Genomic DNA, 16,391 nt, shown 5'->3' on the forward strand with positions numbered 1-16,391 from the left:
GAGAGGGAGTGCACACAAGGTCATGGGTCACTCTTAAGACCTCCCTTGAAGAGCCTCTTCCTTCCCTCCCCGACCCCGTACACATTCTTCGTATATGTGACTGGCCTCTGTACTCTCCTATTGTTAAGAACAAGGTGTGCCTTCAGGTTGTAAGCCTGCCAAGGGCTAGAAACGTGTGCAAGTATAAATGTGATCTTTGCAAATATGTGTCTGCCCCTGTTTCTGTAACACTTGGCGAGCCCGACAGCCATAGTGACTGGTGTGTGTCCTCCCCAGGCCTGTAGTCGAAAGCTCTACAACTGGTTGAGGGTGGCGCCCTACCGGCCAGATCAACAAGTAGAAGAAGACGACGACTTTATGGATGAGAACCAAGGGAAGGGCATCCGGGTCCTAGGCATTGCTTTCTCCTCTGCCAGGTAACTTCCTGTTCTGCATGCTTGGCATCACCCCTTACCTGTCTCCCTAGTCTTGTTCTCTTACTCATTCTTATAGACCTGATTATCACATGGTTCTTTTTCTTTCGGGCTGGCAGAGATCACCCTGTGTTCTGCGCCTTGGTCAATGGTGAAGGGGAAGTGACAGACTTCCTCCGGCTGCCTCATTTTACCAAACGGCGAACTGCATGGAGAGAGGAAGAGCGGGAGAAGAAGGCAGGTGTCTGGGACTGGTCATCAAGAGTATATCTTCAACATGTCTTGTCATTCAGTGGGGATATGCACTCATGGTCTATGCAATATCTCATGCAAGATCTCTGACCTGTTAACTATCCTCTTAAGTCCTGGGATAAGTCTCACTTTCATAGGCAGTAGATGGCACTCAAGATCTGAAAAAGAACTGGCTTCTTGACTTGAAGCCAGTTCCTAGGCCTTGTGCTTCTGGGAGCTGCCATTACTGCCTCTGTTCTTACCGCATCTGGGTCAGCTTGTTCCAGGAGCTGAAAGCCACTGAGGCATTAAGCCAACCTTTTCCCTGCTTTCAGCATTTGTGTTTCTTCCATGGAAGGAGAAATTTAAATTCATCTCATGTGTATCCTTCTGATTTTTTTTTTAACATAACAGTATCTTTCCATTTTATTGACAAGAGTTCCATTCTAAAACATAATTTTCAGCAAAGAACTCTTTTAAAAAAGAAAAAAAAAAAACCTTAAAGTGGAGATCAGAATAGTCTTGACTGCCAGGCAGTGGTTCGTGTTAAAAGAAAGACCTGAGTATGTTAACCACAGCTCACGTGTAAGCCAGATATATAGTAATCATAGGAAAGATTAACAGATGTTTAATTTTCAACTAGAGCTCCTAGTCACCTTGTTTTGTGTTCCAGTTAGACAATGCATGACGCATCATCGTTCTCTGGTCTTGTAAGGTCTCAAGCTACTTACGGAGAGAAAAGCGTTAGAAATCTCCCCTGTCCTCAGCCATTTAGCTCCAGTTTTGTTTCACTCCAGGCTCAAGACATTGAAACTCTGAAGAAATTCCTTCTGAACAAAAAGCCTCACGTGGTGACAGTTGCCGGAGAGAACAGGTAGGGAGGGGCACCAGGCGATTGGGCCAGGCCTGGCTAAAGCCACTCATCCTTTATTGTTGAACCTGCTCTGTGCCTGTGAAGAGCCTTGATAACACATGGTACCCCCACTTCCAGGGGGTATCCCTGGAATATTGTACCCCTTTGTCTTCAAAGCTCTCTCCCCTGTTCCCAGCCCTGAGATGGTTCATCTCTGAGAAACTATCCAGAAATATACCTGAGCAGCACCCCTCCTTCCTCCAGGGATGCCCAGATGTTGATTGAGGATGTGAAGCGCATCGTGCATGAGCTGGACCAGGGTCAGCAGCTGTCCTCTATTGGGGTGGAGCTGATTGACAACGAGTTGGCCATCCTCTATATGAACAGCAAGAAATCAGAGGTAAGGCGGGAGCCCACGCTTAGGCTTCACACAGGCAAGAACTCTCAGCCCCAGGGAGATAAGGAAGCAAAGATTGTCAGGGCCGCAGGACTGCACCTGTTCTCTAACCTCTGCAGAAAATCTCCCATCATGCCAGTCATAGTTCAGGTTGGGAGCCCCAGAGATTAAATTGGTCCCAGGAAAAATGGTCCCAGAGAAGAGAACATGACATCAAGCCAGGCAGTTTGGATTTCCTCTAACTGTTAGAGCTGAGGGGACTTTGTGGCCCTGCTGACCCTCATCTGACCTTAGGCAGAGTTCCGGGATTACCCTCCTGTGCTGAGACAGGCCGTCTCCCTGGCCCGGCGCATCCAGGACCCTCTGATTGAGTTTGCCCAGGTGTGCAGCTCGGATGAAGACATCCTATGCCTCAAGTTTCACCCATTGCAGGTGAGTAGGATTTGACAAGTAGGCCCAGGTGGACAGAGTGGCACAGTAACCTTATCCCTGCCTACTGTGTGTTGACAGGAGCATGTGGTGAAAGAAGAGCTGCTCAACGCCCTGTACTGTGAATTCATCAACCGAGTCAATGAGGTTGGAGTCGATGTCAACCGTGCCATTGCCCACCCCTACAGCCAGGCCTTGATTCAGTATGTCTGTGGCTTAGGACCTCGAAAAGGGACCCATCTCCTGAAGGTAGGATTGGGTTGAATCAGGAAAAAAAAAGGAAAGTTCTTATTTCATTGACCCTTTACTTTCCCAGCATGGTTTGACCAAAAGGACAGGGTCAGAGAGGTAAAGGCACTCGCCTGGAGTCATCCAGCTAGTGAGAGTCAGGGCCAGACTCCAGCCTTGGTGGCCGCAGTCCTGGTCGTCGCTACCGCATTCTGGTGGCTCACGGAAAAGAGCCTAAGCCATGATTTAGAGGAAGGCGAGAGTATGCTAGACACAGACCTCGGGATAGTGGGTTTTTCTTCCCCCGGAGGAAAGAAAGGATTTCAGTAACAGAGAGGGGCATGTAGCAACCCTCAAGAGTATTTGTGGTAATTTTTTTCTTGATGTGGGATGGGTACTTGCGTGTATATTTTACATCAGCTTTGAAGCTGTGCATTCGCTGTGTATTGTCTTTGCTCGGCACAGTGTAGTTCTTTAAGATAATTTTTTTAGTAGCAGTCAGTATGTTGTGCTAACTGCTCAGTGCTCAGTTAGCTGTCGGGGTGCTGGGGCAGCTTCCCATTGTGGAAGGTTTCCCAGAGACCTGGAAACAGACCAGGAGGTGGGGCCTATCTACTGCTCCTGCTCACTCCAGGCTTCTCTTCCAGATTCTGAAACAGAACAACACCAGGCTCGAGAGCCGGACTCAGCTGGTCACCATGTGCCACATGGGTCCCAAAGTCTTCATGAATTGCGCTGGCTTCCTCAAGATTGACACTGCCTCCCTGGGGGACAGGTGATGCCCTCTGCCTGGGTGGGCCAAGAGGAGTTCTCTTGGGCTTTGCTTTGGGGGTTCGGGGATTAGGGCTGTCAAAGGGCCACAGACTATTTAAATTAGGAAACGTTTTAAAGCCAAGAATCTTTATTTAGTCAAGAGCCTCTGACCTATGGAAAAGATCAGTTCAATTATGTGAAGCTTTTCTGTGAGGGAAACATCAAAAGAACCAACTTAGTTTATCAATTGAGGACAGAAAACATAAGACTTGGTTCAGTAAACACAAACTTGTTCTGCTGTTGTGATTTTTTGTGGCTCAATAAGGGTGGGAATAGTTGGGGCATTGAAAGAGGAGTGTGGGGGTCTGAGGAGATAAGAGAGGGGGAGAGAGATTTGCTATGTTCTGAGATAATGTTATTGAGAGAAAGTTCTCTATTCACTTGGACTTTGGACTTCACTATTGACCTCTTCCTCTCCAGAAGTTATCAACTCAGTCTTTGGAGGATCTTTTCCACGGGCACATAGCTCCTCATTCAGTAATGGAAATCAGTGGGGAAATAGGCTTCAAGTTCTAAAACTTCATTTTCCACCCAGCTTTGCTGTAACACTCCACGAATAACATAGGTCCATGTGAGTGCACGGGCAAGACCAGCCTGGGAAGGCTTTATGGGGGAAAGTAGCTGTCAGCAAATTTTCAAAGGTTTTCTTCCCCCTTCTTGTTTTATTTATAAGACTTTTATATATAATTTCATCATATAAAATTCAATAACATATAGAAATATTATGCAGAAAGTGGAAGTCCCCCATAATCCCACCCCCCAGAGATAACTGCCATAACAAGTTGATGTATACTACAACTTTTCTAAATTTTATTTTTGCTATGCATTTACTAACTACCCATTTACTACAAAAATGGGATCATACGGTTCATAGTGTTTTGCAGTGCATTTTTCACGTTATCAATATATCGTGGCCATCTTTCATGTCAGCACACACAGACCTACCTCATTCTTTGTAATGGATGTATAGTATTCCATTGTATGGAGGTACCCTAATTTATTTAACCAGTTCCCCATTGGTGGACATCTGGGTTGTTACTAGAAGCTTTTTGTTATATATCCTGCTCCTCTTCTGCCTCTCCTTCAGCACTGACTCATATATTGAAGTCCTTGATGGTTCCCGAGTTCACCCTGAGACTTATGAGTGGGCCAGGAAAATGGCGGTGGATGCTCTGGAATACGATGAGTCAGCTGAGGATGCCAACCCTGCGGGGGCCCTTGAAGAAATCTTGGAAAACCCAGAGCGACTCAAGGACCTGGACCTTGATGCCTTTGCAGAAGAACTAGAGAGGCAGGTGGGTGACAGAGTGGAAGGCCTGGCCTAGACGAGAAGAGACTCAGGCAGCACATCCTCAGAGAAGCCCCAGTACTTTTAGTGTGAGAGACTTGATCCTCTCCCTCCCCATGCAGTACTGGGTTTACTCAAGGAGATTTTCAGTCTGCTTATTAAGGAGCAAAGGACGTCTCAGAGACTGCTGTAGTCATTGTGGGGGGCATGTTTTGGGGGAGCTGGGATTGGGGGGGTAGTAGTTTCCTTCTGGGACCTCTTAACTCCTCTCCAACTGTGCGGTTTTGCATCTGTTTCACACATTATGATTCCATGAGGGGTTTTGGGGGATTTTTTTTGGCTGCACTTTGGGTTTTCATTGCTATGCTTAGGCTTTCTTGAGTTGGGACGACTTGTGGCGAGTGGGCGCAACTCTAATGCTGGTGCACAGGCTTCTCATTGTGGTGACTTCTTTTGTTGCGGAGTACAGGCTCTAGGGCCTCCAGGCTCAGTAGTTGTGGTGCAAGGGCTTAGTTGCCCTGCAACATGTGGAATGTTCCCAGACCAGGAATCGAACCTGTGTCCCCCATGTCGGCAGGCAGATTCTTAACCCCTGGACCACGAGGGAGGTCCCCATGAAGCATTTTTATCGTATAACAGTGTTCCATGGCTAAGGAATAGTTTGAAAAGCTGATTTAGTACATGTTGTGGGGAAAGAAAAGAAACCCTGACAGGAGCCAACTGGCTGCTCCTTTCTTTGAAACCCCTGGTGGCTCAGGTTGGGGAGCAGTTGCAAGACTCTTAATGGGGGCTTCTTCCCCAGGGCTATGGTGACAAACACATCACGCTGTACGACATCCGAGCGGAGCTGAGCTGTCGGTATAAGGACCTCCGGACAGCCTACCGCTCCCCCAACACAGAGGAAATCTTCAATATGTTAACCAAAGAGACACCGGAGACCTTCTACATTGGTAAATCCTGGGTCTGCTTTCTTTAGTTGGAGGAGGAAAAGAGGGGGTAATGGGATAGTGTTTACTGTGCATGTTCGAGTCAGACTGTAATTCCAGCAGAATAAGGCCAGCTTGTACTGTGAGTGGGAAAGACCAGGGAAGCTTTTAAAAAGATTGTAGAGCCCTAAGCTGGAAGTCAAATTCAAGTTGCAAGGTCAAATCGTGCTTTTTAACCTGCTTTTGTGAGGTGTTCACGGGGTCAGTCTTGTGGCTTCATTTTCCTGTCATCAAATGAAGGGAAGATCTCCCTTTTCGAAGATGTGAAGGAAATCAGGGGAGATGCTCTAGGACAGATGTTCTGTCACTAAACAGTTGGTGGGGAGGAGTCACCTCTCCAGTTCTCTCAGCCTGCCCCCCATTCTCTTCCCTTCCTTCTCCTCCTTTCCCCTTCCTGCAGGAAAGCTCATTATCTGCAACGTCACTGGCATCGCCCATAGGCGTCCACAGGGCGAAAGCTACGACCAGGCAATCCGCAACGATGAGACGGGGCTGTGGCAGTGCCCTTTCTGTCAGCAAGACAATTTCCCGGAACTAAGCGAGGTATGTGCTACAGTGTTGTTATGGTCCCTGGATGTTTGTGATTGCGTGATCTCAGTGCTCTAGAAAGGCGTCGAGAATGGGAGTAGTTTAGGTGACACTTTACCGTGGCAGTGCACAAAAAGGGAAGAGATCCGGAACGGACACAGGCCTAACTTAAAGTCCCTCCGTGTGCTGCTAGTCAGAAATGGTCTATGTGCTCTTATTCTGTTCTCACTCAGCCCTTAATCCTTGTTTCCCGTTCTCTGAGGATCTTGCTCAGCCAGTTAGAGACATGAGGAAATGTATGCGTTTTTTGCATACAGGGTGGGCATGGTGTCCCTATGTTAGTTAGAAGGTATGTGTAGACTCCCTTCAGTGTTTTCATCCTCCACACACATCTTAGTTTTTCCCACAGTCTTCTCGACGACATCTGCTTTTTTCATGGTTAGAACTCATAAAAGCCATCCTGAACCTTTTTCTGTATCTTCACATGTTGCTTAGGCAGATAGTAAAACAGACCATTTCTCAACTTTACCCAGTAAAAGAAACTGGTGAGATTTGTCAAGGTTGTAAAAGAGCCACGATGTGCTGGTTCACTGAGGTGACAAACAGATATTTCTTAAGCTCAGAAGGGCAGGACAGAATGGGAGGGAGGGGTTTCAGTTGAAGCTGGAGGGACGAATACAGTAAATTAACATAAAAGGTTGATCTGCTGGCCAGTGGTGCCAACATGAGTTCTGCATCAGGGAACCTGGGGGAGATTCAAATTCTGTGTTGCTGGGTGGCTGAGTCATCGTGTTCTCACATCGTGATGCCAGTGTCAGTGGTAAGATGAATTACAGCATTCCTGCCAGCTGTTTCCTGACTGTATGGTCTCCAGAATCTTAATGATCAAGCTCTTCTCCTGATGCTGTCCTTAGGTCTGGAACCACTTTGACAGCGGTTCATGCCCAGGCCAGGCCATCGGTGTCAAAACACGGTTAGACAATGGTGTCACTGGCTTCATCCCCACCAAATTCCTCAGTGACAAAGTGGTGAAGCGGCCAGAGGAACGAGTGAAGGTAGGTGAATGACAGGGCTAAGGCATCTGGCGCAGTTTTCAGCAGCCCAAATCAGGCTGGCTTTGGGCTGTGCCCACCAGGAGTTAGGCTGTCTTCCCAGGGGCTCCTGGTGGGGAACATTTCAGGAGGATTTATAGCTAGTTGAGTGAAGTCAGGGTAAGAAGCATCTACCCAAATGAGGAACAGTTATTGTTCACTGCTTTTGTGAAATTTCATCAAGTTGCCAGCCCTTCCTGTGTTGGAAGCCATGGTTTAGTCTGGCGGGCAGGAAGCAAGGCCTGGCATTCGGTGCTGTGAAGCAGAAAGGCTGAGTTCCCTTTCTGTTCTAGTTTCTCTTGTCAGAGCTGCCATTTATTATGCACACACTGGATTCCAGCCCTTGATATTTATATATGTTGTCTCAAATCTGCTAGTCCAATGGAAAAGGGAATATTTATCTTCTGGTTTCAGAGAAGTTTGAGTGCCTTTTCCAGGATCATCCTGTTAGTGACATCTGCTAGTGGTACCAGATCTGCCAAATCTCTGGTTCTAAGTGTCATGAACCCCTGAGAACCATGGACTTAGGAAGGCTGGGGAAAGACATTCTTAACACAGGCATCCCTCGTTTTATTGCCCTTCACAGATACCATTGTTTTTTTTTGTTTTTTAAACAAATTTAAAGTTGGTAGTAACCCTGCATTGAGCAAATCTATTAGTACCATTTTTTCCAACAACATTTGATCACTTCATGTCTCTGTGCTACATTTATTTGTGCCAATTCTCACAATGTTTCACACTTTTTAATTATATTTGTCAGAGTGATCTGTGATCAGTAATCTTTGATGTTAGTGTTGCAGAAAGATTTGGACTCGCTAAAGGCTCAGGTGATGGTTTGCCTTTTTTTATCAATAAAAGAAATTTTAATTAAAATTTTTAACTTTTTAAAAATATAACAGTGTTAAAAAAAAAAAGTGTTGCACACTTAATAGACTATATTATGACCATAACTTTTATATGTTCTATGAAACTAAAAAATTCTAGTGACTCACTTCATTATGATGTTTGCTTTATTGTGGTGGTCTGGAACTGAACTTGGAATGTCTCCGAGGTATACCTGTAAATGGAGCTAGGGCAGTTTCCAGGAGAGCTGTGCAAATTGACTGGGTTTTGTCACTCTTAAAACAGAAGGGCTCAAATCAGGGGGAGAGTATAGAAAAACTGTTACTTTGCTTTTCCTCCAAAAAGGGCAGCCAGACTTGGCTCACACCCTCGGAACAGTAATTGGGCAACTTTATGGGGAAGGAGAATAGTGCCAGTGACAGATCCCAGGGGACTCCAGTGGTGTTTCTGCCTAGAGCAGGAGGCATCAGTACTTGGCACAAATAGTCTGTGGACCAAACTCAGCCCGGAACTCCTGCTATCCTGACACTCAGTAGCCGGCTGGCTCTGGACAGTCTGTCCACCTTTCTGCCTGGACTTTGCTGTCCTCACGTGTAAAACAGGGCATCGGGCTAGACCGTTTCTGTCCCTTCCAGCTCAAATGTTCTGTGGATCTAGGTGGGAATGACTGTTCACTGCCGCATCATGAAGATTGACATCGAGAAGTTTAGTGCAGACCTGACCTGCCGCACCTCAGACCTCATGGACAGGAACAATGAGTGGAAACTGCCCAAGGACACCTACTATGACTTCGATGCCGAAGCAGCAGACCACAAGCAGGAGGAGGACATGAAGCGGAAGCAGCAGCGGACCAGTGAGTGCTCCCAGCCATGCTGTGCACCCCGAGTCCTGGCAGCCCTCCCTCCCCAGGATGCGCGTGCTGACTACTTGGCTTCCCAGTGGGAGTGAGTGCTCAGCTCTGAGGGGCTGAGGACCAGAGGCAGCAGGAAAGGGAGTCATAGGCCGGGCTGGGTGCCAGGGTCTTCTTGGGTCACATTTTCTTTGCTAATGCACTGGGACTCCTAAAATTTCATTCTCCCAGCACCCTAGGAGCCCAAGTTAACACATCCTTCACACCCAGAGGGGGTGAAAGTCTCAGAATTTAGTAGTGGATCAGAAATTTAGCCATGGCTTGTCTTATTGGGCTGGCTCGCCATCCCATCAGCTGACCTATGCTTCTTTCCTGCCCTCTTCAGCGTATATCAAGCGAGTGATTGCACACCCATCCTTCCATAATATAAATTTTAAGCAAGCAGAAAAAATGATGGAAACCATGGACCAGGGTGATGTGATCATCCGACCAAGCAGCAAGGGTGAGAATCACCTGACAGTGACCTGGAAGGTCAGTGACGGCATCTACCAGCACGTGGATGTGCGGGAAGAAGGCAAGGAAAATGCCTTCAGCCTGGGAGCCACCCTGTGGATCAACAGTGAGGTAAGAGGCAGCCCCTGCACACTCTAGCATCCCCACTCCTGCTTCCAGAAGCAAGCCCCTTCCATGGTAGTCACTTGTGTGCATTGTATGTATTCTAGCTACTCAGGACAGCAGAACTCAGGGCCCTTACGAAATGAGTAATTTGACAGCAATTTTGTATATATCGTGTTTCTTTTTCTGTTCTCCAAGTTCTAAAATAGACTATCTAGAGAAGCACTAGAGGAAGAGGAGAAAATACACATGCAAGTGCTCTGTCCTCAGGCAGACACAGGCCAAATTTCTCTGTTCAGTGGAGAGAAATTTTATGAAGGCCCTTACTGTTCCCAAGCGCTAAGGGAGAACTAAAGTTATGATTTAAAGGGTTTTATGGACTTCCCTGGTGGCTCAGCAGGTAAAGAATCTGCCTGCAATGCTGGAGACCTGGGTTGGGAAGATACCCTGGAAAAGGGAATAACTACCCACTCCAGTATTCTGCCTGGAGAACTCCAAGGACTGTGTAGTCCACGTGGTCACAGAGAGTCGAACACGACTGAGAGACTTTCACTTCACTGGTGGTCCAGCAGTTAAGAATCTGCCTTACAATGCAGGGGTGTGATTTTGATCTCTGGTTGAAGAATTAAGATCCTACATGCCTCAGAGCAACTAAACCTCCCTGCAGCAGCTACCGAGCAGGTGCACTCGTGCCTCAATAAGACAGACCCAATGTAGCCAAATAAATTTAAAAAATGTAAGGGATTTTGTGTCTTGTAAGCTAATAAACTTAGACCCAACTCACACAGATGGGTACATTGAAGGGACTTTGCAGCAGAATGAGGCTACAGCAGGAGGGCTGGGGGAATTCCTCCCCTCCATAGGTTATCTTCCAAGTGGACTTGAAAGGCTGGATCTCAGTTCAGAATGTGACACTCGGGGCCTTCACCTTCTTCCCTCAGGAGTTTGAAGACTTGGATGAGATTGTTGCCCGCTATGTTCAGCCTATGGCATCTTTTGCCCGGGACCTTCTAAACCACAAGTATTATCAGGACTGCAGCGGTGGGGACCGTAAGGTGAGCCCAGGGCCCTGCGAGGGATGACCCCTCCCAGTCACTTAAGGATGTCTGGTTTCCCTTCAGTGTAGGGGATGCTGCGCTGGTGAAGGAGGTGTACATGGTGTGTGAGGCCAGACATTGTGTACCAAGCATGCTGCTATCCCAACCTCTCCCCCTCATTCTACCCCCAGAAATTAGAGGAGCTGCTCATCAAAACTAAGAAGGAGAAGCCCACCTTCATTCCCTATTTCATCTGTGCCTGCAAGGAACTGCCCGGCAAGTTCCTACTGGGATACCAGCCCCGGGGTAAACCCAGGTGAGCACTGGTGCTGAGAAGGTGCTGCCGCTGGGGTCCACAGATAGGTTTGCAGGCCCCGAACAGTACTCTCTCTGGTTCTGCTTGACTGCCTTTCCCCTCTTCCTGTTTCGAGTGGAGCTGGAGGTTGGAGGTGGGGACAGAGGGTGATGCTTTAGAGGCAAAAGGCAAAGACTGAATAAGAAAGGTGCTTTACTCAACCGAGTGAAAGAGGAGGTCCTTTCACCTCTTCTCCCTGCCAGGGAGTGATGGAAACCACTGGACCCTCTCTCCACCCGACGGGCAGAGATGGGGGCCAACACGCTGCTCTGTCCTCCACTTCACCCTCACCAGGGCCTTTACCCTCAGCAGTGGCTCCCTGCTGCTGTGGTGAGCGTGTGCTGAAGGTGGGGTAGGCTTGGAGGGCATCTCTTTTTCCAGTCGCCGGCCTGCTCTGCTCCCTTCTGTGTGTGACAGCCAGGCTGGCCTCTCTCAGTATTCCAATATCCGCGTCCCTCCAGCACTCACACTGCACCAGACCAAGTCCTTCTCCCTCAACCTCGTTTGTTGTGTCTGTTATCCAGACTGATGGCCAGACTTGCCTTCTGCACTCCCACATCCCGCTGCCATCTTGGCCTCAGTCTGTGCTTCTCTGCTCTCGGTCCTGGACCACGCACGCACACATGATGCCCAGAGTGGGCTCCGTTAGGAGGTGCTCAGAGGACAAGCAGCTCTGAACCCTGCACCATCGTGAGCACTTCTGGAATATCGTGCTTGTTTCTGATTCGCCAGCGTGCTTCCAGAAGATGGCAGCCAGGGCTGCCATCCACGTGGGGGTTGGAAACTGTTCCATGAGGAGCAGTTGAACAGGGGACTTTAACCAGGGACAGAGGCCACGTGATAGCTTCCCATGGAAAGGGTCACAGACTCCTTATGGTGCAAGAAGCAGGTTTCATCTTCATCTGAGTGAGAACATTGACATACTTAGCACTGGCTGTTGACAGCTGTGCTTTATTGATCACAATCCGTTCTCAGTATTGCGATGAGTGCCTTACACACTCTGTCTTGTTTATTGCTCGTAGGTTAACCGCTATAGATTTAAGTGTTATCATCCTCTTTTCACAAATGAGGCTGAGATTCACTTCAGTAACTTGGTACAAAACCATATAGGTGGTGAGTTGGCAGAGCCAATATTGGAACTGGATCTGAACCCAGAACCTCTTATCTACTCTCTGCTCTGCAAAGTGTTAAATGAGGACCGACCAGCCACCCTCAAGAGGCACTTGGACCTCATTCGGCTCATGGACCACTGTGCTTGGCTGCCCGGGAAGCCCCCCCCACCCCAACACTGATGTCTGTATCCCCCTCGCCGGCTGTGTGGTGCCGTCACACAGCAGCCCAGGGTGGTGACCGGCCCCCAGCGAGCCTTGTGGCAGCCTGTAGAGAGCACACCTGGGGCTGCTGGCTCCAGGCCTTGTCTGGGCTTCTCTGTGCCTCCTCGCCTCGCCAGAGTGCAGCCTCCTTTTCCAGGGCCAGGGACTGGCTCTTCCGTCTTTCCTCCCCCTTGCACCCAGTGCGGCTGCTTCACGTGGTGGAGATCTGCTCTGGCCACTCGCTTGCAGCTGGCCACAAGTGGGATCTGATGCATGTTTCCTTCCAAAATCCCAGGATAGAATACGTAACTGTGACTCCAGAAGGATTCCGGTACCGGGGCCAAGTCTTCCCCACTGTGAACGGCCTTTTCAGATGGTTTAAGGACCACTATCAGGATCCTGTGCCAGGTGAGCTCTGCTCTCTGTGACTCCCAGAGTGTAGTTGAGGGACAGCTGAGCACTGAGTGGAGACAGACACTAACTCTGGCAGAAGGGGAGGCCTAGGCTGCCGCTGTAGCTCAACTCCAACTCCCTCCTCCTCACATCAGGAAGGCCCTCCATTCTCTTTGCCTATACAGCTTCCCTTTTTTTTTTTTTTTAAACTTATGTATTTATTTGGCTACACTGTGCAGCTGTGGGATCTTAGTTCCCTGATCAGAGATTGAACCCAGGCTCTCAGCAGTGAAAAGGCAAGAGTTCCAACCACTGGACTGCCAGGGAATTCCCCCAGCTGCCCTTCTTTGCACCCACCTCGGTACCTCTCCCAGCTCCCTAAGGTGTAACGTAAAACTGGAAGTAGCTTTCTGGAGAGACTTCTCACTCGGGCCATTTCTTGTAGGTATCACCCCCAGTAGCAGCAGCAGGACCCGAACACCTGCTTCTATCAATGCTACCCCAGCCAACATCAACCTTGCAGGTAAGGAGCTCATGCCAGGCCTGGGGGTGAGAGGGATGGAGCTGGAAGGGCTGTGCCCTAACGTGCCCATCTCCACCTCTTGTGCTTACAGATCTGACACGGGCTGTGAACGCCCTGCCCCAGAACATGACCTCGCAGATGTTCAATGCCATTGCTGCTGTGACGGGCCAGGGCCAGAACCCTAATGCCACCCCAGCGCAGTGGGCCTCCAGCCAGTATGGCTACGGTGGCAGTGGAGGGGGCAGCAGCGCTTACCACGTACGTGGCCTGGGGAAGAAAAGCCCTGCAGAGGGTGGGGAAGGGTGAAAGGTCATCCTTCACTAGCCTGTGTCCGTAGACTGGGCTCTGCAGGGCCCACCACAAGGGCCTCCACAGCAGGTGGGACTGCCACAGCATCAGGAGCTGTCTCCAGTAGGTGTTCCTTGTTCTCGGGCCAACTGAGGGGAAGGGGAGTAAAAGAAGCCATGACCATTCCACGGAGTCTTTTGGGATCTTGGAACCCGAGCCTTCAAGCCTCTAGACTCGAGTGGTCAATTGGTGGGCCCTGCTGTTGGCCTGCCTCAGCTGCTCAGAATCACACCCTGCTCAGGAGTGTGTCAGCTGGAAGGCTTTGTGCAGAGCCCAGATTTTCAGCTTGTCAGAAATTTACCAGAAGAGCAAATAAACACAAAACCCAACCTAAACTCAACTGTCACCCTTCTCCAGGTGTTCCCAACACCAGCCCAGCAGCCAGTGGCCACACCACTAATGACCCCCAGCTACTCCTACACAACGCCCAGCCAACCCATCACCACGCCACAGTACCACCAGCTGCAGGCCAGCACCACCCCACAGTCTGCCCAGGCCCAGCCCCAGCCCTCCTCCAGCTCCCGGCAACGGCAGCAGCAGCCAAAGTGAGTACACCAACAGTAGACAGGTCGTTAGTCGAGGTGGGCGCTCTGGGTCTCCTGACAACCGTAAGCCAGGTGGTGTCCCCCGGAGGACTAGGCTCTGGGAGGAGCCAGAAGAATACTGCTGTCCATAGATGTGAGATCCATCTCTGCAGGAATGGAGGCTCCCGGGGACCGCGGGGTGGGCTTTCTTCTGGCGAGCCGCAGGCCGAGTCAAGTCCTTTATCACACACCCTGGTTCTCCCTCCAGGTCCAACAGCCATGCAGCCATCGACTGGGGCAAGATGGCAGAACAGTGGCTGCAAGAGAAGGAGGCGGAGCGGCGGAAACAGAAGCAGCGGCTGACCCCTCGGCCCTCCCCCAGCCCTATGATCGAAAGCACCCCCATGTCTATTGCTGGCGATGCCACCCCACTCCTGGACGAGATGGATCGGTAGGGCGCCTGCTCCTAGGACTCTGGTTACCTCTGAGGCTGGGAGAGACCTGGCTGCCCACTGCCTCACTCCCTGCCCCTCCTTTTCTGTCCATAAAGTGGCGTGAATTGACGTTCTCTTTGGTGGTCAGCCTGGATGGGCGACAGGCTAGATGGCCTTGCGAACTTGAGCTCAGTGTGCGCTAGGCAACAATCCTCTCCTCCAGGCCGTCACTGACTGCCTGTCCTGGGACCAGGCTGGGAGCGGCGTGTGGCAGGGAGGAAGAAGAGGAAGAAGAAGGTGAGAGTGGAGTTTTGTGCTCTGCTCCCTACAAGCCATTTTGGGCTTCTGCCCTCCCCTGACTCTGGGCTGCGGCGGGGCCAAGTTCAGCACGCGAGTCTCCCCCGCGCTCGTGGGGAGAGGGATGCTATTTATTCAGTTTGGGACAGGAGGACGAGTACTTCCACCCTGGTGCCAACAGCAGGGTGGCCGTCAAAGCAGGATGACGAGGGATGTAGGGGAGCAGTGCTGACCTGCCCAGCCCCCACCTGGCTGCCCTCACCCCTTGCTGCCGCCGCTTCCTGCCTGTCATTTGAATAAACAGTGTTTCTACAGAGCACCTGACAAAGCCTCTCTCTCCCAAGTCTCCGGCTCTTGAGGGGGAGCTTTCAAAGCTGTGTTGGGAGCTCTGCAGGCTCCCCTGACCCCAGGCCTTCAGAGAGGTGGTGACTCACAGAGGAGCAGGTGGCTTCTGCATCAGACCGCCTAGGATCACAGCACTGTGACCTTGAGCAAGCTTTCTTGTCTGTAGCACAGAGACAAGGATACCTGCCTCAGCAGGGCAGCTGTGAGGACTGAGATAAAAGGTGTGACGGTCAGTCCGGGGGCTGGGACCTCATCACACCTCAGTAAATGTTTGCACAGCTGTTGCTTCTCACACACGGCCACCCCATCCACCACCTTCTGGTCTTCTCTGCCATGCCGGGGAGAGGCCAGAAGTCAATCTGGGTTTCTCCACTTGAGCCCTATGCCTCTCCCCACTTTTAGCTGACTGGGCCTTGGGATCTGACCTCTACGTGAGTCGCCCCAGGACAGGCCCTACACTCACCTGATCCTGCCCACACAGCCCTGGTGAGGGCCCCTTCGTCTAGCCCGCTTCCTCTTTAGTTCTGAATTGATCTTCCTGTGTTCCTTCACGTCTTGTCTCACGGCCCTGGGAAAGCAAGGCTTTCCCCTCCCTTTTCTCTGAGGACTGCTGCCCATACTTGGTGGGCTTCCCACCTGACGTCTTCATTCAAGATCCCTTTGGCTGTTTCTTGGCAGGAGTTGGGGGGAGGGGCTTGCCTTCTGACAGGAATTCAGTTCCTTTCCCTTAAGTATAAAAGGTTTCTAGAAGGGGGACTTGCCTGATGCCTGCCGATGTGCAGGACATGGGTTCGATCTCTGGCCTGGGAAGATCCCACTGAGCCCATGCTCAGCAACCAGAGAAGTTACCACAATGAGAAGCCTGAGCACAGCACCAAAGAGCCAGTGCAGCCAAAAAAATAAATTTAAATCTTTTAAAGAACGGGGGGTGGGGACAGTTTAGAAGGGCTGAGCGGGAGCAGAGCCAACCAGCTGGGAAGATTGTGTTCCCTTCAATGCCACCAGCACCTTCCCCAGGGCCACTTAAGAGTAGGGAAAGGCCAGGCACGGTGGTACAGAGTGGGTTAAAAGGTTCAATTTATTAGGGGTATCACTGCACACAGTACTGCCCTTCACAGGTCGATTTCACACAGACCTGTCTCCTTCCTACCCAGTTGTGCCTGGACCTAGGATATTACAGAGAAACGGGCTCTGCCCCTTCCCTGCCCACCCACCTACCTTCTCTGGACTTCTCTTGAAAGACGGACCGCCCTTCAG

The 16,391-nt window shown here is 50.3% G+C and overlaps 1 protein-coding gene across 1 annotated transcript in view; it reads left to right on the top strand.

Moving 5' to 3' along the window:
* Nucleotides 1–15,106, top strand: part of SUPT6H (SPT6 homolog, histone chaperone and transcription elongation factor) — a 31,185-nt gene extending 16,079 nt beyond the window's left edge. The window contains exons 18-37 of the mRNA XM_061390531.1: nucleotides 277–416; nucleotides 533–650; nucleotides 1,442–1,518; nucleotides 1,762–1,897; nucleotides 2,189–2,326; nucleotides 2,405–2,572; nucleotides 3,199–3,326; nucleotides 4,452–4,659; nucleotides 5,455–5,602; nucleotides 6,039–6,181; nucleotides 7,081–7,221; nucleotides 8,758–8,953; nucleotides 9,336–9,574; nucleotides 10,507–10,620; nucleotides 10,794–10,918; nucleotides 12,566–12,678; nucleotides 13,109–13,186; nucleotides 13,278–13,444; nucleotides 13,892–14,079; nucleotides 14,327–15,106. Coding sequence (XP_061246515.1) covers nucleotides 277–416; nucleotides 533–650; nucleotides 1,442–1,518; nucleotides 1,762–1,897; nucleotides 2,189–2,326; nucleotides 2,405–2,572; nucleotides 3,199–3,326; nucleotides 4,452–4,659; nucleotides 5,455–5,602; nucleotides 6,039–6,181; nucleotides 7,081–7,221; nucleotides 8,758–8,953; nucleotides 9,336–9,574; nucleotides 10,507–10,620; nucleotides 10,794–10,918; nucleotides 12,566–12,678; nucleotides 13,109–13,186; nucleotides 13,278–13,444; nucleotides 13,892–14,079; nucleotides 14,327–14,513 — 2,952 coding nt within the window. The 3' untranslated portion in view covers nucleotides 14,514–15,106. The remainder of the gene's footprint in view (nucleotides 1–276; nucleotides 417–532; nucleotides 651–1,441; nucleotides 1,519–1,761; nucleotides 1,898–2,188; nucleotides 2,327–2,404; nucleotides 2,573–3,198; nucleotides 3,327–4,451; nucleotides 4,660–5,454; nucleotides 5,603–6,038; nucleotides 6,182–7,080; nucleotides 7,222–8,757; nucleotides 8,954–9,335; nucleotides 9,575–10,506; nucleotides 10,621–10,793; nucleotides 10,919–12,565; nucleotides 12,679–13,108; nucleotides 13,187–13,277; nucleotides 13,445–13,891; nucleotides 14,080–14,326) is intronic.
* Nucleotides 15,107–16,391: the final 1,285 nt, after the last annotated feature.

The sequence above is a fragment of the Bos javanicus genome, chromosome 19, assembly GCF_032452875.1.
Source record: "Bos javanicus breed banteng chromosome 19, ARS-OSU_banteng_1.0, whole genome shotgun sequence".
NCBI lineage: Eukaryota > Metazoa > Chordata > Mammalia > Artiodactyla > Bovidae > Bos > Bos javanicus.